This window comes from Heloderma suspectum, chromosome 7 (genome assembly GCF_057233095.1).
Source record: "Heloderma suspectum isolate Gila_16-S chromosome 7, 16-S_ref, whole genome shotgun sequence".
NCBI lineage: Eukaryota > Metazoa > Chordata > Lepidosauria > Squamata > Helodermatidae > Heloderma > Heloderma suspectum.
The window spans coordinates 120,440,863-120,466,843 of NC_139464.1; the positions used below are offsets into that span (position 1 = coordinate 120,440,863).

At 46.5% G+C, this 25,981-nt stretch overlaps 1 protein-coding gene across 5 annotated transcripts in view; it reads left to right on the forward strand.

Moving 5' to 3' along the window:
* PRR5 (proline rich 5) overlaps window positions 1-25,232 on the forward strand; it is a 104,965-nt gene extending 79,733 nt beyond the window's left edge. For all 5 annotated transcript variants that reach the window (XM_084811256.1, XM_084811259.1, XM_084811258.1 and 2 more), the window contains 2 exons: window positions 17,627-17,765; window positions 22,712-25,232. In XM_084811256.1, coding sequence (XP_084667382.1) covers window positions 17,627-17,765; window positions 22,712-23,265 — 693 coding nt within the window. In that variant the 3' untranslated portion in view covers window positions 23,266-25,232. The remainder of the gene's footprint in view (window positions 1-17,626; window positions 17,766-22,711) is intronic.
* Window positions 25,233-25,981: the final 749 nt, after the last annotated feature.

The following is a 25,981-nucleotide window of genomic DNA, read 5'->3' on the forward strand; positions in this document are numbered from 1 at the left end:
ATGGTGCTTGGTTTTGTTTGGATAGTGGCCATTCTTAGACGTGAGCCTCTTTCTGTGCATGGTGAGTTGTTGTGGGGAAAGGAAACAAAATAATTCCAAGTGATATGTGTAAATAATTATGCATCATGACTGGGAGAGGCTGAGGCCACAGCAGATAGTAAAATATTAATAATAAGCAAACTAATAATAATAAGCATTGGAGAAAATGCTTCACATAAATTTTCTCAGTAATAAAAGCCTTGTAAGGTAGATCGGTATTATTATCCCCTATAATACTGGTATTTCTGAGGCAGAGGACTGATTACTTGGCAACAAACCTGGATTTGTGGCCAAGGGTACACTTAAGGGGCTGCACCCAACTCTAACTCTCTGATAAGTGTATGTATGGGACATCTTCTTCCAAATGTGTGTGTTTGTGTGTGTGCGATTCATATATTACATTTGTGGTATGATCCTATAATGTGCAAATCGGCCCTGAGTAAATACTGGATTGCCTAACACCGCCTAGTACAGATTTCCCCAACCTGGTGTCCTCCAGATATGTTGGACTACAGCTCTTAGCAGCATCCCTGAGCCAGCTAGGTGATGCTGGCTGGGAGATACTGAGAGCTGTAATCCACCAGGGTTGGAGGAAGGCTGACCTAGTTACTCAGTGGCTGAACTGAGATTTGAACTGGAACAAAACCACCGCTGCCTCTTGGAAACTATTTTGAGAGAGGACTAAAAGACCACACAGATCTAGGAATAAAACCCTGTGGCTTAAAGGCATTTGTTCTCTTCTAAGCCAATACATTTTATCTCCCGTTTGGCCTATGTTTGGCCTGAGAGATGAAGTAAAGATGAAGGCTGTTGATCAAAATGGCTTCACAGTTTGGCACAAGGACAAAGTGAAACTGAAAAACGATTTATGAAATGTTGAGCATGTGGAGTGTTTTTAAAGAGAAACTGCAATAATATCTACAGTCTGGGGCTGTGGATAGAGGCCTGCTTCTCAATGAGGTGGTCCATCTGTTTCTGGGCTGTACCGTGTTAGGCTCAGGTGGGGGATTGTCAAGGGCTCCTTGGAGGCCTCTCTCAGTCTAATCCAGTAGCCAAGTCCAGACACAGACAAAGGGATTCTTTTCAAAGCGTTATTCCTCTTTTACAACTTAACAACTCTACTGTTAGCAACTAGATATGAGCAGCAGAGCACCTATGCCCTAAGTTGGAACAGTTGGTCCCCGTTTGAAAGGGAATCACTGGCAGACCCTGAACTTAAGGGCTAGGGAGAGTCCCTCCCCTTTTCCCTTGGATCCTCTGGGCGCAACTGTTGTTTGCACACCAACCGGGCACTACGCCTCCTTTCCGCGCCCTCCATTTGGCGCCACTCCCTGCGTCAGTGTCGCGCGTCCAGCAAGCCCTCTTCCTGCACTCTGTCACTCCCAGGACTGCTATGTAAGCTAGGAATGCCGGTCGGAGGAATCTCTGCCAGCTGTTGGCCCTGGGAAGGATGAGCGCGCTCCTCTCCCAGGAGCGACTCCTCAGAATCAGAACTACTCTGGGATTCTATGGGCTCAGTGTCCACCCTGACAGGGATCTCCATACAAAACAATTCCCTGCCTGTAGGGACGGGCTGTAGCCAAGTCATATCTTACCATGCTAGTTTGCTGTGCGCAGGGGAATTTTGAATGGAACCACATCCCCATCATTTGACCCGCAGTCTGAAGTAGTACGGCCCAAGTATACACTGACCACCTCATTGAGAACTAGCCGAGGACATTGGACTTGGATCACAAAGCCTTCAGTTTCCATCCATGTTCAGCCCTAAAGTCTGGGCCAGTCACTCTCTGCCAGGGTTGCTGTCAAGATAAAATGGGACAACCCCCTTGAGCTCCTTGGAGGAAAACCAGGATAGAGATGTGATGAATGAATACCAGATTTCTCTCCTTAGGCTTGCCTTCTAATTCGCCTTTAAAGATGGGCAGGTAATATAATGTTCAAAGTCACTCCAACTGGGTCCCTTCTGCCAAAGTGTCACACTTGGCTATTAGAATGGATGCACAAGGCTGTTCACAGACATAGTTTAGCCTTCCTCTGAAGGCAGGAACACAGCAAAGTCAAGCGCGTGCAGCAATCAGGTTTGTTCCTCATTCTTACTGTTTTTATCCTACCTCTCCTCAAAGGAGGTGAGTCCCTTCCCACACATTTTACACTTGCAGCAGCAACCTTGTATGATGGGTTGAGTTCAGGGATGATGGCTGAGAAGGAGTGTCCTGGCTGAGAAGGGACAGAAGCCCAAATTTCCTCACTCCCAGTCAGACACGATCGACTACAGCACACTGGTTCTTGGGAAAATCTCAGAAATTGTCTGCAGGAAAGTCCTACAAACCAGCTTGCAAATAGCGGTTTGGAATGTAATAGTAAAGTGTGTGTGTGGTGGCGGGGGCAGAATAACACAAGAGTTGGTTGTGGTGAGACTTCAACAGTGGATCAAGAATGTAAAGTTTAGCCAGGGTTAACTTGACAGAGCCTGGTAGAGCCTACAGTGGACATGCCCATTTGATGGCCTGTGGACAAGATCCATCCCCTGAAGCAATTTAATCTGATCTCTGGTGGCCCTACCAGATTTTAATCAAGCTGTGTTAAAATTTAACTTTTTAGGAAAAACAATACTTTCAGGTTGTAACAAAAAAGAGAGATTCCGCACTTGCAGCGTACATCTTTGGGTTTATTATGTAATGTTCTTGTCAATGCTGAAATGAATTTGCTTAATAATTGGGAATCCCTTCCTGCCGGGTGGCCGTTCGTGCAGAAAAATGCATTTGTCTTCTGGACTGCTGTCTGGAGAGTACAGAAACTGACAATTCCTGTCCTTAGTTTAAAGGAAGCTGGCTGGCTATGGAGGGGCCATGCTTTTAAAAAATTCTTCCACTGGTTGCCTTTATACTTTGCTTACCTCTGTACTGTAAGACTTGGGTGTATGTGAGTGGCTGAGGGAGGTGTCATGTCAGCAGTGGCCATAGTTGTGTAATTCTGTGCTCTTAAGGTGCAAGAATGGAGAAAACAACCATAGGCCTGATTCGCATGTAACAACAACCCTGAGTATGGGTTGTCATTGAACTGAGGGGTTGTTTTTGAGTTGTGGATTGTCATAACTCTGAGTAAAACACAAACAACCAGGAAGAGAACCCATGGTTTGTCGTTGGGTTGTGAACTCTGAGTTGTTTGTGGTCAACAACCCATAGGTAAACCATAGTGCAGGGTGTGCATGTAAGGACAAGCCACAGTTCAACAACCCACGATTCAATGACAGCCCATACTCAGGGTTGTCATTGCGTGCGAACCAGGTCTTAGTGTGTCTCTGCTCTAAACCCCAATGGAAAAATAAATAAAACAACACTTTTTCATTTCACATTTCAGCCTTAGCCAAAGTTTCCTGTGGTATACTCTAAGAGTAACAAAACATTTCCTTTGTGAGTGTATGTCCTGGTCTGCACATGCAACAGAACGATGTGGAATTGAGTTCTGAGTTTATAAAATGTTCTGTACTGTTACAAACTATAAGTAGGACTTCATATTTTTGAATGCTCACTGTTTACAAAAATGATGACCTCTCCTGCCTGCAGTGACTCAGTCTGTTCTACTCTGCTGCATGTATCAACCAGGTTCCACTTTAAAAAACAGCCTATGGAGCCTGGATGCACCAGAGGGTAGAAGTGAAATGACATGAAAGTTGCTCCCCACATAAGAAGAATCCCACTTAATACTTGCCATCTTATATGTAGATCTGATTAGAGTAGTAGTTTTCAAACTTCATACTCTCTGGGATCCGTTTGGAACATTAATGCATCCACTGAGGGGATTTTGAGTTACATGTAATTTATTTATTAATTAAATTTATATCCCACCTTTCCTCCAAAAATCGTTCTCAAGTTGGCAGAGATTATAAGGAATTTAAGGCGTAATCTTATGTATGGTTAGACAGAAAAAGGGCTGGCTGAGGCATGCTGAGAGTTGTAGGCCTTTTTTCTGTCTAAACATGCATAGGATTGTGCCCTTTCATCACTACCAGTCAGTTTAGTCCAAGTTTTTAAAAAAGTCATCCTAGAAGGCAGTGTGTTGATGCAACACTTCTTTTCTGTGAAGATCTGTGTGCATTTCTGTGGAATATTACTGGAACGTTTGGGACTGTAGAGTTACGTTCCTTTGAATTTATTTGAACATTGCTATCCCAGAAGCTATCAAAGCAGCTTTCAAAAATCACAATGAAATCACATAAAAAAGCCACAAGATGAAAAAATTAAAACAGTGCATCTATTATGTAGAAAACAAATTGCATATTACTTGGGAAAGCTTGCTTAATCAGCTATGTTAGCTTTTGAGTGGGAACTCATTAAAGAGTACACCTGGTGGACCTTTGGGGAGAGCGTGTGTCATGTAGTGCTGAGCTGAAATGCTGGAGTCAGTTCTCCCAAAAGCTTAATTAGAATTGAAAGCCCCCGCCCCCAATACTTTCATTAGGTTTTCAGGGAATGTCACAAAACGGCTGAAAAAGTGTTTGCTTCCCTCATTGTGAGTGATCCCTGATGGACCAGGATTGCCCACAAGAAACATTGCCCTTAGTCTAAATGGCATCATTTGCCATTAGTAATGCCCACATGGAGCTAAATCTAGTTGGCTACTTAGTCATGATTAGCTGGGATGAGGAATGAAACAGAGGAGCAAGCGGCCACCAAACAGCAGGGGAGCAAACAGTAGATAAATAGTGGCAGTGAATACCTGGGATTCGCCATGAAAAATAGTAGAATTATGGGCATTGATGAGGTCCTCTTCCTCCGCCCACTGAAATCACTCCTTTTGATGCAAAAAAACAAGCAGAGAAAATTCAGCTCATCTCTAATTCTATAACATGAGGGAGCAGCCACTGAGAAGGCCCTGTTACTTGTACCTACTTAACTCCTGAAGGTAAGTAAGCACTCTAAGTAGGCTCTCCATGTTTGATCTTTGGCTACTGGGCGGTATAGAAAAGAAATGAATGAATAAATAAATCTATCTTAAGGTATCTAGGGTAGACTTCCTGTTACATTAGACTTAATTTGTGCTCTTCTCTGAAGGCAAATAGTAATAAAGCGTTAAGATTTATTTGCTAGTAAATGGCAGCTTTGTACAGTGAGGATTTCTGACTGGCAGCTTGTCTCACCTTGACTTCCATGGCCGCCTCTGTTGTCTGCATTGCTGCGGGTATATGAGTACTATAATGAACACTGATAGGTGGTGCAAACTGAACATTGTTCCCGTTCCCCATCACCATCCATCTTTGCAGTTTACCCCTTCCATTTTCTGATCCCCTCTTCACGTTGTTTCTTTGGGGGATGGCTTCATCTGCTTTCATTCTTTCCCTGCCCTTCCTTCGTATCATCCTCTCCTCCCGTTTTCCAGTCAAAGAAAAGGCAGTAGCAAGAGAAGAAGCTGACAGGCATGGAAATGGAGGCATGAAATGCTTGATAGCTGAAAGCTCGGCTTCTCTGTATGCAGCTGTCCCCAAAGACACCTGTCCCCTTTCCACTCCCCTAGGGTGTGTGCCATAGCAAGGACTGTCCATGCAATTCAGCATGAATGAAGGGAGAACACCCGAGCTAAGGCTCTTTCCCATTAGGCCAATTAGGTTTGAAAAGCTTTTTAGTAACGCCCGTCATCACTGAAGCTTCACAGAGTCAGCAACAGCATAAGCCAATTACAGTGGAGCCTGATAATAGATAATGCACTTGGACGGCACAAGAAACTCCATTTACAGGATAACAGAATGAAAGCATCCAGTGTTGTCACGGATGCCTGGAAGAGGCCCAGTTACAGCTCAAGATAGGACAAGGTCATGCTGAAAGGAATTCTACTTGCAAGGGTAATTTCCAGCCCCAGAGTCAACCCTGGAGGTCCCTTGGCAGCACTGAGAGTTCTCTGACTGGGCAAAACAGACATTACTTTAAATCTGTCTCTAGCAGCTATCTGTGTTGTTCACATTTACTGTAGAGTAGGTGCAGGGCCCCGATCTGGATCATAAAAGTCCCCCTAACCACCACCACCCCAGTGCTAGGGTCTCGATATAAATCGGGGCCTGTACCTACTTAAATAAAGGTGGCAGGAACGTATAACTGCTAGACACAAATTTAAAGTAATGGGCCATTTTGCATGTCACATCAGGAAATTGTGGGTTAATTAACCCACCATGTGTCAGGATGCATGCTGCATGCAAGCCATTTCTGGTTTGCATAAACAACCTACAGATAGCCTCATTCATAGGTTGTTAGCATGAGGTCCAATCCTGGACACTCTGGGCCATTTATGCAGTCCAGAAACGGCTTGTTCACAGAGCACATCCCCGCAAGTCACTGGTTAATTGACCCACAATTTGCAGCCATGGCATGCAAGCCAAGTCATTATCTGTTTTGGCCCTTGGATGAAAAACGATGGAGAGGGCCAGCTGTACTATGAAGGAATCGTATCTCTTTCAACAACCTGATCCTGAACGCATTTATGAGGAAGCTGGGGTGACTTTGCGTACTCATTAGCACTGGGGTAATGGCACCTCAAGGTGATCCTTCCCTGTCATGCTTCCAAGGTGCAACTGTCCTGAGAATCCACAAACTGAAGGTGTTTCTTTTTTTGTATTATGATGTGGATAAATAAATAGGACTCTGATAATATCAAGGTATATTCACAAGAAGCTTCAAAATGGAAAGGTCATAGTAGAATGTGCTTTTAGCATAGAAATTTAACAGCTTGATCCTTTCTGCGTTTACTTGGAAGTACATAAAAGCCAGATTGACAGGGACTTTCATCCAATGAGCTCCTTAGCAAGCATGTGCAGGAGTGCAATCTACATCTGGTTGGTTTCAGTGGAGCTCAGCACCCTGCTTGCCCGTGGCTCCAGTGTGTACATGTGGCAGGGCATAGAAACGAGCCTTGGACTTGCGTGCCCCTCTGCCTCACGGAGTACGTAAACAGGCCCTATGGACACCATCTGTCTGTGCCTTTCCCCCTGCAAGCAGATCAGCCACATGAGCAGGCCTCAGTTCAAATGAACCTTTTTTTGCGCATGCTGGTGCAGCCCCTCGAGTTCAAGGCGTGCCGTCATAAAAGACGTAGAAGCAAGGATCTAATGCTTTCCTGTTGTCTCTTCTGGGTATTTTATTCCTTGCGTTTTACACCTGATTGCATACAGGAAGTCATGGGTTGGGCAAATGGTGCCGCCATCTCTCCTCCTTGCAACAAGTAAGTCAAAAGTTGGCAGCCTTAGGAGTAGAAATAAATGCCTCCTATGCAAAGGCATCCCAGGCCTTATGTGGCCTTCGGCCTTCTAGCTAATACTGCTGTTTTAAGATGGAGTTACTTTTTACCTCACTGAGGTCTCGGGCTCCTATGTATGAGCGATGTTGCCTAAATGAGCATACATTTAGGCACCTTTTGGAAGTGTCTGTTTCCCTCCATTTTTAGTAATAAATCACAACATGGAGAAGCAGCTTCAAGGCAATTACTCCTTTGAATATAGGGGGCATCCCACATATTAAAATGCACACCGGCTTCTGCGTGATACGTGAGTTTGCCTTTCGAAGTTGTCACTAAATTCGTAATAAAAACTGATGGTGTTAACTGGAAAGGAACTGGCCTAAATAATAAGATGACAAAAAAAACAGTTTCTCTTTACAACCTTAAGGAGTTTTCCTGTCAGTTTCTTCAGTCCTACTTCAAAGGCAGAAAAAGCCCAGTCAACCTGATTTGGTTCTGCACAGAGGATAAGACTCTGGAAAGACCTTTGAAAGCTGAAATCCATCAAAATGAAAAACTCATTACTGTTCGAGCTGAGGAACAGAGATGGAGGAGGAGGAGGCGTGTGTGTGTGTCTGTGATCATCCTCACAAGTTCTTGACAGCAGTCAAGCCAGCATTCATAGATCTTCAAAAGCACTATCTAGGATATATTTTGAAAGAAACTTAAGTAAGCCAACCATAGCTGTTTAAAGTTGGCTTCTTATCAATCCCTCCCCCTACTGCTTGGATCTCCATCACAATAATATGCTATAGATCTGTAATCCTTCTAATAGCAAACTCAGATGGCTAAGTGTGTATCAGGTTGGAAGTGAAACAAGGTCACCCTAATCTAAGGGGATGCCGTCTTCATACTTGGGGACTTCCTAGGTATGCAGAAGCATGCAAGTTTGTGAGTTAAAAGAAATACATACCTTTAAATAATTTCAAAACTGCAAGTTCAACAGAATTTTTACAGGAGAACTTCCTGTGGATTGTGCCCCATGATAACAGGGAAGGGCCTTACCTCGGATGTAGAACACACTGTCCTGGTCGAGGCAGCCCATGGTCTGACTTGGTATAAAGCAACTTCATATGTCTCGGGAAGGGGCCATTGAACAATGGTAGAGCATGGGCTTTGTGCGTTGAAGGTCCTGGGCTTGGTCCCTGGCATCCCAGTTGAAATGATCTTGGACAGCAAGGTTGGCAAGAACCTTCTCCTGAGAGAAGCTTTTCCATTAGCCTGTGTAGGGTTTTATGTTGACTTGACTCTGGCATTTTAATGGTTATGCTTTTTAAAAGTTTGTCTTGCTGTTAGATTTCATGTAAATGTGTTTGTTGGACACCTTGAGCATACTTGGTGACTGTATCTAGAAAGGTGGAATATAAATGACCATGAAAACTTTAAAGAAGGAGCTGCTGCCAGTCAGAATTTACAGTCCTGGGCTAAATGGACAACGGGCTGACTCCGTATAAGGAATCCTCGTATTGATACGGAATTAGTATGGCTGTAGAAGCGTCATTTGGGTTTTCTGCCTCAGGTACCACAGTGTCTTTGGCTGGCCCTACTGATAAAGCAAACTGCAGAGCAAATCACTCCGAATAACCTGTGCAGGGGAGGTCAGGCCTCCTGGAGAGTTGCCAAGCTTCCCACCTCGGCGCTGATGAAAACGCAGCTCTGTTGCACTGCTCTGCACTCCCAGCTACTTGGTGAGCCAGCACTTCAACTCTGGGGAGCGGGGAGACAGCTGGGGAACATAGTTTCACCACGATATTGAACTGCTTTCCCCTGAGACCCTTGGGAGGAAATCCTGGGACTTCAGGTGACAGCCTGAGACCTGAAACATGAACCTGTGGGCAGGGTGGGGCAGAGGTAGTATGCCTGTGTGTAGCCCTTATCCGACGTTCTCAAACACTCCCTTTGTGCCACAACAATGTTTCGTGTATCCTTTTAAAAATGGAACTTCACTAGAGGAGCCGTAGTCGTTTTGAAAAGCTGTAAATGCCATGTTGGTGTTTTCATTGCACGCTTAAAGGTCTTGTTACAGCTCCTTATCACCTGCCAGTCTGTTGCTGCATTGTGCGAAATAATCCATAAAACATTAAAGAGGGAAAATATTTGCTTAGCTTTCCAAAAGCAAGGAGGAGCCAGCTCTCATTTTTAAAACAATCCCTGCAGGCGTCTCTATAATGTAGAGATGATTTCTGAAACATAATGGCCGTTGTACAACTCCTTGGTTGCTGGGGTACAAATGTTTTCTGAATTGCAGCTCCATTGCTGCTTTCCCACAATTCAGTTGTGGATTTGAGGCTGTGGCTTAAATTCAATTCTACCTTCAGTTAATGCAGCCTTGCAAGTAAGTTCACAACATTTACTAGCCTGCCCGCCCCGTCTTTTTTTTTTTTTGCTAGCCTATCTACATATATTACATTTCTATGTTAGTCTCTTTTAGGGGTGTATGAATCAGCAAAACTTGAGCTCGCTGAACTCCATCGTTGTGAACCACCCAGAGAGCTTCGGCTATGGGGTGGTATAGAAATGTAATAAATGAAATGAAGTTCATTCTGACTCGAGTCCGTATCAGATTTTGAGCTTTTTTTTCTCTTTTCCTATGAAAATCTGAGCGTATATTCGTGTGCATTTTTCCAAACGTACGCATCAATTGTGCACATCTCGGAAATGTATGCATTCTTTATTTTGGTCCAGCAAATCACATTGTGAGCTCAGAAATGTAGAGTCTTCAACTGCAGATTGCGTCTGAGTCCATGTTTGATCTAGAAGGTGCAAACTGGGCAAATCCTGAACAAAAACAAACTGAAACGAATTTCTCATACATCCCTAGACTCACTTTGCAGCCCAAAAGAAAAGCAACTTTTGTAAAACTTTCCCACCTCATAATTGGAGCTGATTCTTACCGGCCACGGGGCAACCCAGCAAGTGCCTGTTTACAAACCTGAGTTAACGCCCCCATTTCTGCTGCATGTATGTGATTTTCTTTGGTGCCTGGTCAATGAGTGCCTTGATATAACTAGTAAGAGACACATTCTTCTGCCATTGTCATTTACTTACTTACTTACTTACTTACTTACTTACTTACAACAGTTATATACCGCTCCACATCTAAACCTATCCTGGAGCGGTGAACAATAAAAGATAAAAATAATAGAACAACCATATTTTAAACATTGTTTTTTAAAAACAGTACCGATAAAAACTGGCTGGTCAGTCAAGGAAGGCTTCTTGAAATAAAGATGTTTTCAGGAGGTGCCAAAAACAACACAATGTTGGCGCTACTGCCTGACCTCCAGAGCCAGGGAATTCTAAAGAAAGGGGGCCACCACACTGAAGGCTCTTCTCCAGGTGGACTCCAGTCAGGCCATGGGTCCATGTGGAACTGCCTGGAGCAAGCCCTCTGATGACCTCAGTGACCAAGCAGGTTGGTAAGGGAGAAGGCCAGGTATCCTGGTCCCAAGTTGTTTAGGGCTCTGAACACTAGTACTAAAACCTTAAGCCTGGCCTGGTAGCAGATAGGAAGCCAGTGCAGTTCCCTCAGCAAAGGAGTTGCATGCTGGAAAGGGGCAGCTCCCGACAACAGCCGAGCTGCTGAGTTCTGCACCAATTGCGCCTTCTGGACCAGCCTCAAGGGCAGCCCACATAGAGCGCGTTGCAGTAATGTATGTGCCGCACTCACACAGCACACACCAGACCAAAAGAAAAGCAGATACAGAAAGAAGAAACTACATACGGGGTGGGGGGAAGGGGAGTAACACTATCGAAAGCCTAACAGAAAAGGGGAGGGGTTGTATTTCTTTTTTTTTTGTAAGAATATAGATGAAGAGTTGAAAAATGGGAAGGGAAGGGATAGTAACTGAGAAGGGAGGGGAGCCAAAGAACAGGCAGTAAAGGAAGCAGGGAAACAAACTGAAGCGTAACAATTAGAAGAGAGAGAGTGTATAATTTTTTACGAATCTAGAAGAAGGATTTAAGGGAAGACTAAGAAATGGAACTGAGGAGGGCTGGGTACTGGGCAGAACAAACAAGTAAAGCTGCAGTTGCACAATCCAGCCAACACACGGCAGTGAAGGACTCTCCTCTACACTTGTGCCACCTCTCACGCTGGAAAACAAAAAAAATCTCCTGCTATATACAAGCCCGCCTCCGCCACTGTGATTGGAGACTGCTGCGTTAAAAGCCCTGTTGGCAGCAAGCGATGTCACTTTCCAAGGCTCGGTTCCCCTTCCCAACTCCTCTTCCCCTCCCTAATCTTAAACAAAAAGTTCCATTTCCCAGACAGGCTATCTGGGCTTCAGAATCGTCCGAATCAGTTTGGATCTGGACCGATTCGGTCTGAAGCACCCTGCTTCAGTTTGGAATTCGGATCCAGAACCGAAGCAGTGCACAGCCCTAGTTCCATCATTATAAGCCTCAACATTCTGTTGCTTATACGAATGGCACCTGTTGAGCTAATAACTTGAAAACTTAACATCTGGGAGCTATTTCAGCCTTCTCCAACCTGGTGGTGCCTTCCAGATGTGATGGACTTCAGCTCCCATCACTCCCTGCTAGCATAGCCAATGGCTGGGAATTATGGGAGTTGCAGTCCAACACATCTGGAGAGCACCACCAGATTGGGGAAGGCTTGACAATGCCAAACGTCACCAGGCGTGGGCCAACTCACAGGAGGGCAACTTAGGCTCGGGTGCTTCGTGAGGCAATACGAGGCAGGGACAACATGGGGCATCTTCGCTGGTCCCGGCACTCCATACAGATTTGGGCCTGAAAGACCCAGGAAAAGTGTGGGTGCATGGAGGGATAGTTGTAAGCAAGCACAGTTTGTGACATTGCACGAGATCATGACAGATCGCAGGGCGCATCTGCTAAGGCATCGGCCTACGCTTCCCATTTCCCGTGTTTGCAGAGCTTGAGCCAACAGTTAGTTATTACTTATCTATACTGCCCAAAAGCTGAAGCTCTCTGGGTGGTATACAACAATTAACATCAGATAGCTTTACCTCCGGTCTTAAACCAACAGGTGTTTTGATCATTCAGTTGTTCTGTAGCACAGTGAGTGAGTACTAGAAACCCAGGAAAGAAAGGGTGTCTCCGCCCTAGGAACGTCCTCGTATAGTTCAGGGGTGCTGTTTTTTAAATGGTGCATGTCTCCCTGACCCCAAATCCTCCAGAATGCAATGAGAACATAAGCTACTTTCCACTGAATCAGACAGTTGGTCCCTCTAACTTGATAGTCTGCAGTGATGGGCAGACGTTTTCCAGAGCGTCACACTGGGGTCTTTCCCAGTCCTACCTGGAGTTGCCAGAGACTGATCCTGGGACCTTCTGAAGGACAAGCACGGGCTCCTCCATTGAACAGTGACCTTCACTAAAAGCTCTTGGCGGCTTCAGCAGGCCCATTCCATCCGCCCAGTCCTCTAGCCCCAACTCCTTCCTTCAACTAAGGGCCAAAACAGACATTGCTTTACATCTATATCTAGCAGCTACATATTTCATCCTCTTCATTTCACTCTAAAGTAGGTCAGGGTGTCCGTTCCGGGTCATGAACCTAGCGTGAGGAATAGGGGGGCTTTTATTATCCCAACCAGGAACCCTGCACCTACTCTGGAGTAAAAATGAAAAGAAAAGATGTAGCTGCTAGATATAGATTTAAAGTAATGTCTGTTTTGGTCCTCAGCTGTCCTCAACATTCCCTAGGTCCTGGGAGCCAGTGAAGATGGGTCCTGTCCAGGCTGGTTCTGTGCTGTTTTTTTTCTCTGTTGATAAGTTGTGCAGGCTGTAAATACAGACAGCCTGCACAACTGTCCTATGTGAGATCCTTTGCGGATGTTACGAAAGTAATAGTGCCCTGGAACATTCTGCATAGTGCTGTGCCAAGGTGCCCACCCCCTTAAATTCTCCATCCCATTCTTAGGTGGCAAAAAAGAGGCATCTTGTCCAGTTGTCAGAAAGCTTGCCAAAATCCCCTGAGAGTTTTGGGCCAGTGGGGACTGGATCCCCCTCCCCCGTGTCATTCCAGGGGCACTCTGGGGGTTACAAGCAGAGCTCAGACGTTCCACCCGGTTGGCTACGCGTGATAGCCTACATAGGATGGCACAGCTGTAAGGGGGGGCATCCCCCCCCAAGTTATTTTGGCCGGCAAGTTCTTGTTTCAAACTGCCGGCAAGCTCTCTGATTCCCACTCGGCTCCTCTTTTGATATTCGTAATTGTGTGGAGTAGCTGTTTTCCTTTGTAGCCTGAGTGTCTCCAAGGATTAGCATTTATAAAGAACCTGGTCCTCAACTAACGAAGTAGTGTGCCTGAAGCCTGGGATCTTGGAGTGTGTTGACTGCGAAGGGGGAGGATCAAGGGACCTGACACAGACCAATTGGAGGAATAATTAAGCCTCATCTGTGAAAATGCTCACTGGTTACTCTGGATGTTTCTGGCTTCCTGGCAGTTAACAACCAGGCTCAGATTTTAAAACCCAAAGCTTAGGAAGGCCAGAGAGTTTTCAAGCAGCTCACCAGAACATGCATCATAGAATCAGAATAGTAGGGTTGGAAGGGGCCTACAAGGCCATCGAGTCCAGCCCCAATATTCCCCAATATTCGTTATTTCAGGGATGCTGAGGCAGACTTTTGACAGAATGTGGGCAGATAGACTCCCAGACAGGAAAGGCTTTGCCAGTTTAATTTCTGCATGTCATACAGCTGTCAAAGCAGCCTTGCCTAACCTGGTCCCCTCCAGATGTATTGAACTCCAATTCCCAACCCCTCTCAGCCAGCTATGCTGGCTGGAGGATGCTGGGAGTTGTAGCGTAAGGCATCTGGGAGGACACCAAGGTGGGAAAGGCTGTGTGAAAGACACAGGAATAAGACCAGAAAAAAGCAGGCGACCCTGTTCCCAAAACCTTGGATTTCAGGCAAAAGCTAAACAAGCGTTAGTTTTATTGGCAGCATTTGGGTCCCACCTTCCTTCTCACAAGGGCACCCACAGTGATTGACCAACGACTTACTTAATGTGTTGCTACGTAAATAAAGATGGTATTTGCATAGGCATAACTTGGTCCTCTGAATCAACATTAATGCAATGCTTGCATTGCACTGGCACCTTGTGGACCATGGCAGTAGTGCAGGACATCTGTGAGTGGCCGTATTCTGCCCAAGGGTGCAATCCTGTGCATGCTTAGATCAAAAAAAGCCCTACAGCTCCCTGTGATCCTCAGCCAGCTATTCTGTCTGGGGAGTGCTGGGGGTTGTCGAACTTGCTTTCTGTCTAAACATGCATAGGATTGAGACCTAAACGTCCAGGGATCACTGCGGAACATTGCATCCTGCACAAAATGCCGGAGGGGTTTGGAACCCAGGAATATGAGGCTGGGGCACGGGTGTCAGGAGGCCCTAGCCCGCCTCTTTCAGTCTACTCCAGTAGCCAACTCCAGATACAGACAAAGGATTCTTTTCAAGGCTTTATTCCTTTTACAACTTAATAACTCTATCACCAGCGACTAAGCTATGAACAGCAGAGTAACCTATGCCCTGGGTTGGAAACAGTTGGTCCCCATTTGAACGAGAATCACTTGCAGACCCTGAACTTATGGGCTAGGGAGAGTCCCTCCCCTTTTCCCTTGGGTCCTCTGGACGCGACCATTGCTTGCGTGCCAAACGGGTGCTAAGCCTCCTTTCCGTGCCCTCCATAGTTCGTCGCTCTTTGCGTCTGCGTCGAGCATCCAGCCAGCCCTCCTCCCACGTGTCTTCACTCCCAGGACCACTATCTATGTCTGGAATGCTGGCAGGAGGAATCTCTGTCAGCTGCAGGGCCTGGGAGGGATGAGCGCGCTCCTCTCCCATGGACGGCTGTTCCTCCTCAGAATCAGAACTGCTTTGAGGTTCTATGGGCTCATTTTCCACCCTGACAACAGGCTTATCTACAGCCTGAAGAAGGGCGTGTGGGCTCTGGCGTGCTCTGCTGCAAAAGCTTATTCCATGTGAATTAGGTAACCCTAATGTAACTAACACAGCACTGTGACTTTACTATAGTCCAAGGTATCCTGTGTGTTTAGTGCAAGCTCTTACATTTGGGGGAAAGAGACAAGCAGCCCCACTATCGGAGTAGCTCTCCTCTGGAACAAAAAGCCCTGTGAAGCAAAGCGGCTTTGGTGCCAGTGCGCTAGGGGTCTATGAACTCCACTCACCGATCCGCCTGTGGGGTCTGCGGGGGTGGGGGCCGGGCCCATCTGCAGCTGGACTTCCACCCGCTGCCCTGACGGTGTGCTGACGCAAATGGCGTCTGGAGTAGCAGACTCCATTTGCGTCCCTGGTCCTTTCATGATAGGCTACATAAATATTTACTTAGCCTATCACGGCAAAGAGAAGGGATGCAAATGGTGTAGTGGACACTTTAGAATCTGGCCTCATTGGAGTCCGTGGCGGAATTCTCTGCCACCCCTGCAGTGCGCAGACCTAAGGGCAGGCAAGTACTCTGAAGCCCTGGGACAGCAGGCAAGCAGTAACTGGATGGGTGAAAGACCAACAGTCTGGCTGTGCAGGCAGGTGACTCAGTGGCCTTTCTTGGTGATGTTGCCCATGGCTGGAGTGCAGCCTTATGTCATGCAGAAACTGGGGATTGGCTTACTGGTGTCCACAGGACAGGGGGATCCTGGGCTGTTGTGTGGATTTCCAAGCTTGAGCTGCCTGCCATTCCTCCCTGCAACCAGCAGTGCCAGTATAGCAGGGGGCTGGCATGTAGGATCATAGAACCATAGGGTTAGAAGGGGCCTACAAGGCCATCGAGTCCAACCCCCTGCTCAATGCAGGAAGCCTGATTCCCAGGCGGTCTCCCTTCCAAGTACTGACCAGGGCTGACCCTGCTTAGCTTCCGAGATCAGACGAGATTGGGCACATCCAGCCCTTTGCTTGACGTCATAGTATCATAGGGTTGGAAGGGGCCTACAAGACCATCGAGTCCAACACCCCACTCAGTGCAGGAAGCCCAATTCCCAGGCGGTCTCCCATCCAAGTACTAACCAGGGCAGACCCTGCTTAGCTTACGAGATCAGACAAGATTGGAAGGGGTCTACAAGACCATTGAGTCCAACCCCCTGGTCAGTGCAGGAAACCTGATTCCCAGGCAGTCTCCCATCCAAGTACTAACTAAAGATGTCAGAGAATTCCGCCACAGATCTTCAAAATCCATGGCGGAATGAAGCCCCCGCCCCCCCAACCCATGAAAGGCGCGCGAAACAGAGCACTTACCTGCTGCCATCCATGCTGACTTGCAAATGGCAGCTGCCCTGCGTCCACCATTCACTTCCTGATCATAGCCGTGATAGGCTATGTAAATACTTATGTAGCCTATCACGGCTAATGCAGGGACGCCTTTTGCGTCCCTGTGGAGGCCGTGATAGGCTACGTAAGTATTTATGTAGCCTATCATGGCAAGCCAAAAAAAAAAAAAAACAGCGCACGCAAATGGCAGCAGCTGCGGCAGCTGTCATTTGCATTCCTTATTTTGAGCCGTTTTAGCCTACGTAAATATTTACGTAGGCTATTACGGCGAAAAAAAGGGAACGCAAATAGTGTAGTGGGCGCTATTTGCGTTCTTTTTTTTTCGCCATAATAGCCTACGTAAATATTTACATAGGCTAAAACGGAGGGGGGGGGAAGGAACGCAAATGGCACCCACTATGCTATTTGCGTTCCCTTTTTTTCACCGTAATAGCCTACGTAAATATTTACGTAGGCTAAAACGGCTCAAAATAGGGAACGCAAATGGCGGTCGCTGCAGCCACCACCATTTGCGTATGATGTTTTGTTTTGTTTTTTTGGCTTGCCGTGATAGGCTACGTAAATACTTACATAGCTTATCACGGCAGCTTCACAGGATGCAAATGGCGGTTGCTTTGGCGGCCGCCATTTGCGTCTGCAGCAGCCTGTTCACAGCTGGAACTCCAGCTGCGGATGGCCCTGGCCGGCGGCTCCATGGAGCCGCCGCGGAGCAGAGCCACACGGTTTAGGATTTTGGGGGAAGGTGCGGAGTGCATCCACCCCACCACAAATCACCCCATCGAAAAGGCAAGTGACTTTCGTACATCCTTAGTACTAACCAGGGCTGACCCTGCTTAGCTTCCGAGATCAGACAAGATCGAGCGCATCCAGCCCTTTGCTGTGTGATCCATGGGGTTCTTGGTTTGAGCTCTGCATCGTCTGACACACAGGCCATAATAATACATTTCAGGCCAACCCAACAGCTATGTCTGATAGATCATTACCTGCTTCGTTTTACATAAATGAATAACTTGATCCCAGAACTTGACTATTAATGGATTTCCCCCTGCTCTCTGTTCTTTAGGGTGTTCATGAATCAAAAGGAGTGACTGAAGACTATTTAAAACTGGAAACCCTGTTGCAGAAGGTCGTTTCCCCTTACTTAGGCACATATGGCTTGTACTCCAGCGATGGACCCATCACACACTCCTCGTGTATTCTAGGTAATGTTCATACAGGTTTCTCAAACATGATTAGGTCTCTTGCAGACACAGTGATTGGCTCAGTGAAGTGGTTTTCCCTGCTAAAAAAAGAAATGTGTCTTCTAGCTGGGAGTATCAAAACTATGCCAAAGTTGATGTTAGACATCGGTTTAAATCAGCCTCCTCCGACCTAGTGCCCTCTAAATGTGTTGGACGACAGCATCCATAATCCTACAACCAGCTCAGTAGTTGTAGTCCGACACATCTGGAGGACACCAGGTTCAGCAAGGTTGGTCAAAATATTATCCATAAGCAAAGTCCAGCTTATCCAGGAGGTTTCACGTGGCTGACAAAACAGGACTGGGCAGACCCACCAACATGACTGCTTGCCTGGTAAACTGTGTAGCTAAGTAAACTGAAGATGCATTGAGAGCCAGCGTGGTGTAGTGGCGAGAGTGTTGGACTGGGAGCCGGTAGATCCGGGTTCTAGTCCCCCCTCGGCCATGGAAGCTCACTGGGTGACTTTGGGCCAGTCACAGACTCTCAGCCCAACCCACCTCACAGGGTTGTTGTTGTGAGGAGAAAATGGAGACGAGGAGGATTATGTACGCCGCTTTGGGTTCCTTAAGGAGGAAAAAAAGGCAGGATATAAATGTAATAAATAAATAAATAAAGTAAATCTCACTCAGTGAACTTGATCCAGAATCAATGATGGGTCAGTGTGTGAGCTTTACCAACTTCCTCCCCAGTTTCCTTGGGAAATGGTAGAGTTGGCAGGTAAGGCTGAAGAACGTCAGGCTGCATTGGACCTGATACTCAAGGGATGAGAGAAAACGTCTTTACATCTAATTCTGACTGGTTTTGCCTGCATGCTTCTTGCAGAGTCCTCCCAGTCTATAAAGAGCAAAAACTACATGAACTGAGCAGTCTGCACAATTGAATTTCCAGGTAGAAGGACGGATGCCCTGGAGGAAATGAATGGATAATTTATTCCTTGATTCCTGGAAGAAGTGTACTTTCCTTTCTCCAAGACACTTGGCCTGCTATCAAAAGTGTGGGAATCTGTTGATTGGGCAGAGCTTCCAAGATCATTTTAGACACATGCGTTATAATCATTAGACTTCATTTATTAAGTTGTGACATACAAGTGGGTCATAATGTGACATGCGACAAAGCATATCACTAGTGTTGCTTCTGGTGTTCTCTTCTCTGACACCGATTTTCATGGAGTATACAAAAGGGAAAAGAAAAAGAGGGGGGACAGAGGGAGGAAAATCTAAAATGGCTGCCCCAGGACACTTGCACATCAGCCGTCAACATTTATTTATTGGTATGTGTAGAACATTTTTATGCCCCTTTCATAAAGATAGATTCCAAGGCGGCATGCAAAAAAACAAACCAATATAAACACCCTGGCTGGGTTGCATGAGGCAGGAAGCAGAAAACAATCAGAAGAGAGAAGATTACAAAAAAGAGAGCGGTGGCGACCATGTTAACTCTTGTATTTAAAGGTGGATCCTTGGTGTAGAAAAGTTCCTAACCCCATACCATTATTCCCTTTTTGAAAACCATCCCATGTCCAAAAGACAAGTAGCTCATATTCATTAGGAATGGGCAAACGTGCAATGTTCAAGTTCATTGAGGTTCTCCAAATTTTCCTCATAGCTTGTTTCGCCTCGTTTGCATTCCAAATAGGGATGTTGGAGAAATCCTCCACGGACCCCGGTGAGGCCGGATTCTATTGAATCCGGCCCCCTGAAGTCCATGGAGGATCGGATCTCCTACCTTTTCTTCCAGCATGAAGTCCTCGCCTGCGGATTCTCCCTGCTGCCAGCTCCAAAGACCCAGCGATACGGCCGCCATGGCCGTATCGCCAGACTGTGGACGCAAGTGGGGTCCGCTATGCCATTTGTGTCCCTGCTCTCTAACGTGATAGGCTACATAAATTTTTATGTAGCCTACCATGGTAAAGTGCAGGGATGCAAATGGCATCTGCTATGCCGGACGCCATTTGTGGATGCAGACTGGCCACGGCCGGAAGTCCGGCAGCGGTCGGCCCTGGCCAGCGGCTCCGCAGACTCGGAGCGGAGCCGGCCAGGGAGGATTCCAGGGGGAGGACCGGATTGCCTCCCCCCCTGCAGACCCCCCAACAGACCCAGGTAACTGGGGTTCATACACCCCTAGTTCCAAGCAAGAGCGTCTTTTATTCCGAATGGGACAAATGCACATTTTTAAAAGTGCAGAATTTTTTTCCTATTGAAAAAATATGCATTTTTAAAAACGTGCATTTTTCTCAACCCAAAATGCGCCTTTCCCCCCATAGGCGAAATCATGAAAATGCAGCTTGGGGGGGGATTTGCGCAAATGTCTACTTGCGCCAGTGTTCATACGCACATTTTCAAAAGTGCCCATTTGCACGCACGCGCAGTTGTGAATGCAGGTATGGGAAACTTGGAAAATTTCCCCAGCATTGCATTCCTGCTTGCATTTGCGTCCAGGGTTGCGATCAGGGTGCATTTGCAGGATTTGCCAACAGGAATAAAATTCTTGTACATCCGTAGTATTTGCTCCCTTGCAAGTAACTGTATTCAGCTAGTGCCATCTAGTGACCGATCTGAAAGAGAATTCCAGTGATTATTGTGGCAGTAGCTATACTCTTTTTGAAGCTAAAAGGTTGTGAATAACATCAGTTTCTAGATAGGAGACCACTGGGAGTTCCGTGTAAATTGCTTCAAGGACGAACAGGATAAGAATATGAACTATTTCTTTTAAGCTGAAACTGATAACGGAAGTTACAAAATTCCCTAAGGGATTGAGAGGTGGGATGGCTCACGTGGTCTATTTTGTTTTTTTAACTACAGTTCCTGTGGTCCTCTGATTTGTGTCAAGTGTATAAAGCGAGAGATTGCCCAGGCTCTCCTAAGGGTTAAAGCATAACTAATCTGTCTTAGGTGATCCTGAGCTGGTAAAACTTGCCTAAGAACATACGCCATGCTGGGCATATCAGGGGCCATGTTAATTCAGCATTCTTTGCAAGGATTTCACCATCGTGGACCATGAATGAATCATATTTTTCATTCCTTTGAGGAAAAGTATCATGATATTCCTGGTTAGGCAGCTATGCTAGAAAGATGCTTAGAACCAAAGCAAACCATCCAAAACTCTCAAGGAGTCCAGCTTATAAAATGCCTAAATCTCTCAAAGGGAACGGTGGAAGGAAGAGATACCCGGTAGCTGTTGCATGATAAAATTCCTTTATCAGTTTCCACATGTATGTTATCCCTTATTGTTCGTAGGATCAAGTGCTGATCTCAGCGTGTGAATGGACCATCCATCATCACTGCACTTTCAGATCATTCAATGCCAGTTCAGAGATGGAGATGGTTCACATAGACAGATGAGGGTCATCAAGTGTTGATTAAGTCACTTACATGCATGTGCAAATTAGCCCTAATTTCAGGGCTTCTTTGAGTGTTGATTTCACATGGGCAGGACACATGCCTCTGTTCCCCCTGGAAATTTTTATTTCATGGCAAAGCAAGCACAGATCTTACTTTGGTTGTTTAAGTTTGTACACAGTTGTGGCATCTCATGGCAGTGAATACAACTTACCAATGCCTGAATAATAAGCACATTTCAGCCACAAATTTGAACCCTGATTCCTAGATCTGTACTTCTAGATCTATACTTTAGCATAAGAAGCCAGTGTAGTGTAGTGGTGAGAGTGACGGACTGGGAGCCGGGAGATCCGGGTTCTAGTCCCCACTTGGCCATGGAAGCTCACTGGGTGACTTTGGGCCAGTCACAGATTCTCAGCCCAACCTACCTCACAGGGTTGTTGTTGTGAGGATACAACGGAGAGGAGGAGGATAATGTAAGCTGCCTTGGGTTCCTTGCAAGAGGAAAAAGGGCGGGATATAAATGCAATAATATAATAATAATAATAATAATAATAATAATAAAAAATAAGTGGTTCAGGATATGAAACAGAAATCTCAGGGTAAATATTTGGTGTTCGTAATCGTATTGCTTGGATTCAAATCTAGAATCTCTCAATCCAGAAACCTTTATTGTAAGGTTATTGCCAGAGCTGTCCCAATTTCACAGAGGGGGACGGAGCAGAGAGGTGGGTTTCTGGCTGGCAAATGCCAAGCTGATCATGATTTATTATTCAGTTATATCTATATCCCGCCTACAATGCAGATGATAATAGGTGAAAACTAATACCTAATAAACATCATAAGATCCTTTTCTTAAAGCAGCGGTGACATATGAAGGCTTTGGAAAGAGGGGTAATGATGGAGGATTTCCCCTCCCTGGGCCTTGGGTATTGCCGTTGCTCCTCTTGTCCTAGAGGAGCAAGCAGAAGAGCCTGGAGACAACAATAGAAGAAGCAAGGGCTGAAGGGGGAAGGAGACAGGACCTGAAGAGGCAACAGGCCAAGCAGGGTTAGAAGGAGCAGCAGCACAGAGGACCGAGGGAAAGAGAAGACCAGAGAGAGGAGTCTGAATAGGTAGGGAGAAGAAGGAGAATGCCTATGGCAGAGATGAGGAAGCCTGAAGCTCACTTATTGACTGGTTCACACAACATGACAAGTCACTCTCAAGATTGAGTGTGGTTTGAGTGTGGGTTGTGATTGAACCATGGATTGTTGTTGAACTGTGGGTTGTTGTGTTGTGTTAACCATGAACAACCCACCATTCACAACCCAACAACAAACGATGGCTTGTTCGTGGTTAACAAACCATGGTTTGTTCGCGCGGCTGGGTTCCCACAACACAACAACCCATGGTTCAACAACAACCCACATTCAACTCATACTCAACCTTGAGTGTGGGTTGTTATGTTGTGTGAACCGAGCCATTGATTTGAAGCTATGAGCCAAATGTTTGGCTACAGCCTGTCGGTGGTATTAACAAGAAAAGCGCAGCATGAAGACTTCAATTGTTCTCTGTTTTTGTCAACAGAAAAGCGTTTCTTCCGACGCTCGAAATCGGGGGAAATCGTTGCCAAGAACCCTGTGGTGAGATCCAAAAGCTACAACAATCCCTTGCTGACCCCAGTTGCCGAGTACGAAACGGAGGGCGCCACCCCCAATGGCACGGGCATCCGACGACACTCTGTTTCTGAAATGACTACCTGCACAGAGATGCAGGGCTACTCCAATCTCACGACCATCACAGACAATGGTTCCAAGAGTTCTATGATCACCATGAAGAACTCACAGTCAGGAGAACCAGAGCAGCTTTCTGCCAGCTCAGGGCAGTGCACTAGCAACCTCAGTGCACCTGAGCCACAAAGAGGACTCTGTTACCCAAGAGATGACCGAAACAGGCCATTTGAGCTGGCCAGGGACTCAGACTTGATTGCCATAGCCCCTACAGCCAGCCCTGAGAATATAGTGGACCAGATTTTGGAGTCTATTGAGTCAGATTCTGATGGGATTTTCATTGATTTTGGCCAAAGCTGCTCCAGTTCATCAGGGTACAACGTGGATGTGAGCAGACAGAGCATTGTCTGAAGGACTTTGGATAAGAATCCTAGTTTGTGCTTCTGAAGTCAACCGAACCTCTTTTATGTGGATGATGTGAGAGGCTCCTCTGACATCCTTGAGTAATTACAAAATTCAGATGAAGGGGATGCTCCTCAGACCAGAGTTACCCTAAGAGGGACATACAGAAAAATTGGATGATCATGGTTTGGATTGTGGTGATACCAGTGAACCTTAGATACTGGAAAGTGTTTCTATCCATTCTGCTGGCTGCAGCGGAGCTTTGTCAGGTAGCCTCAGTTGCAGGCCAAGCTCATAAAAACAACACTCCGTCCCATCAGCGGCCAGCCTGAGGCATAGGTGGCATCTGGGACAGAGATGGCAGCCGTTTGGGAGAGACCTGGACTGGCGCATGAGGGACCAGCGGCCTGGGATGTCGCATAACATTAAGCATGTTCTCCAGCCTGCCTCTGCTCTACTATGTTGCTGCCTGCTCCGTGGCTGAACAGATAAGAGGCAGAGCACCGGGGGTGATGGGGGCTGGCTGTGCACACTAGGGCGGCGCCCTCTCACACCCTAGACTTGACTTGTGGCTTCCTTGCTGAAAAGGTTGGCCACTGCAGTTCTAGTCCCTTTCCACTGATCCACTACGTAGGCCTGACTGCTCTGTAACCCACAAGGCACTGGAGCTGCTTCCGCATGGTTGGGTTCCAGGCTACACAAGGAACATCAGTGATTAGGAGCCACATGCAGCTAGCAGATGGCGTGGCTACAATTTTGGGAAGTAACCATGCCGTTCCCCTAGCCCACCCAGAGCTTCGGCTGTTGGGCAGTATACAAATGTAATAAATAAATACATTCCTGGTGACAGATGTTACCAGTGTGCTGGGAGGCCCAAAAAGATGGAAGCGGTTCTGACTCTTAAACAGGAAGGATATGAGCTGGGCTTGAGGACGTGTCTGTATGAGAGCTCCCAGTTTTCCCAGGGCGAGAGTTTGGCATAAAACTAAAAGTACAGGGGAAAGTTTCAGAAGGAGCAGGGCTATTGGGGCGGGGGTGAGTTCCATGCCACTGTTGCAGTGCTGGCGGAATGAGTTTGCTCCCGTTTGCCCCATCTGCTGTGCAAGCAGGCAGGGAAGCAGTGTAGGACAGAGCGTAGCGGGTCAGACGCACTGGAAGAGCAAATCAAGGCGCAGGCGAATGTGCTCGCGTTCCTCGCTTGATTTGTCATCACTGGATTACTCAGCACCTGACGTAGGTGACTATTTGAACTGACCCCCTTATAAGTCACTGAGCTTGATTCGCTTCCAATTAGTTGCCTGGAAGTCATATTGAAATCAACGAGATCCTGACTGAATGGACCCAACACAGCTGAAGTTTGAAGTGGGGTGTGCAGTGATGTGAGAGTTCTATTTGTGGTGCTCGATCATTCATACTTGCAAGTCATGTCATGTTACAGTCATCCTGTAATGAACATGCATATGTGAAACGGCCGCCAACACACACACGCACCTGAGAATGCTGCATGTCAACCTGTCCTTGGACTTCTTGCTGCCTTTGGATGTTCCTGAAAACAGGAAACGGTCTCCTTTGTCAGACGTTGTTGATAAGCTCACAGTTCCCACCACGCTAAAGAAGCCCCTTGACTAGGCCTCAGCTCCTCCTCACCCCAGTCTGGTGCCCTCCGGGTGTGCTGGCCAGCAACACCCCCATTTCCAGCCAGCCAGGCCACTCTGGCCCCTTCATTTTTCATCACTTCCAAACATTCCCATGAAAGCAAAATCTGCTGTTCGAAGGTTAACATTGCTTTAGGATTCAAAAGTAAGAGAAGTTTATTTTCATTTGTAAAGAGGTCATGGCAACTGTAGCAGGATCTGATGATCTGTAGTGACCATTTTTAATATTTTCCTCGGTACATCAGCACCCCTTTTACCAATCAAGAGTGAAAGTTTGAAAAGAAGAAGAAATAAAGAGTGTGCTACACGACATGGTTGAGAGCCTGTTTCCCGAGTGTTTTGTCCAAAAGCCGTGTCGGATGATTTTTGTAAGCATAATCCTTAAAAGATAATCCAAATGCTTCTTGTGAAGCACAACCAGAAATAGCATTTTGCTCATATTAGTGGAAGCAAAGCCCTCATTACAAATCTATACATAAAAATCCAAACCTTCCTGCTTTGTATATACCTAGTGCTGTCTCGTTGAAATGGGGAAATCGGGACTTTTGAAAAGTCGCTTGTCTCTCCCATGGGCCCCCCACCATGGCACAGCACGCTTGGTGGCAGGGTTGGGTAGGTAGCCATGTCTGTTTGTGACGTTTGGCATAATGGCATCCTGTCTGCTGAGTCAGTTTGGGATGCTGACATAGTGCGAGTCGGGGGGTGAGTTCGATTCTGTACAGCTCTTTCGTTTTCCAGGCTATGTCCTGGAAACGGCGGGTGTCGTTCACAAGAACTCCCAAGCTACACATGCCCCTCTCCAGTGGAGTCACTGTTTAATGCACCATTTGCCAGTTGGCTGTGGGGAGTGCAAGATTCTCATTAAGGAGTGACTCACTTTTCTAGCGGTGTTCCTCAAGATGTCTGAGCAGGCCTCTTGAGAAACACTGCTCCTTTCCCCTAACATGGCTAAAGGGAATGGGGAGGCAGGATTTAGCCCATCCTACTTGCAAATGCCCCAGCAGGGTGTTCATTCACAAGTAATCATCATGCTGCATACAAGCAAGTCCCATAGAGATTGCACTCCATCT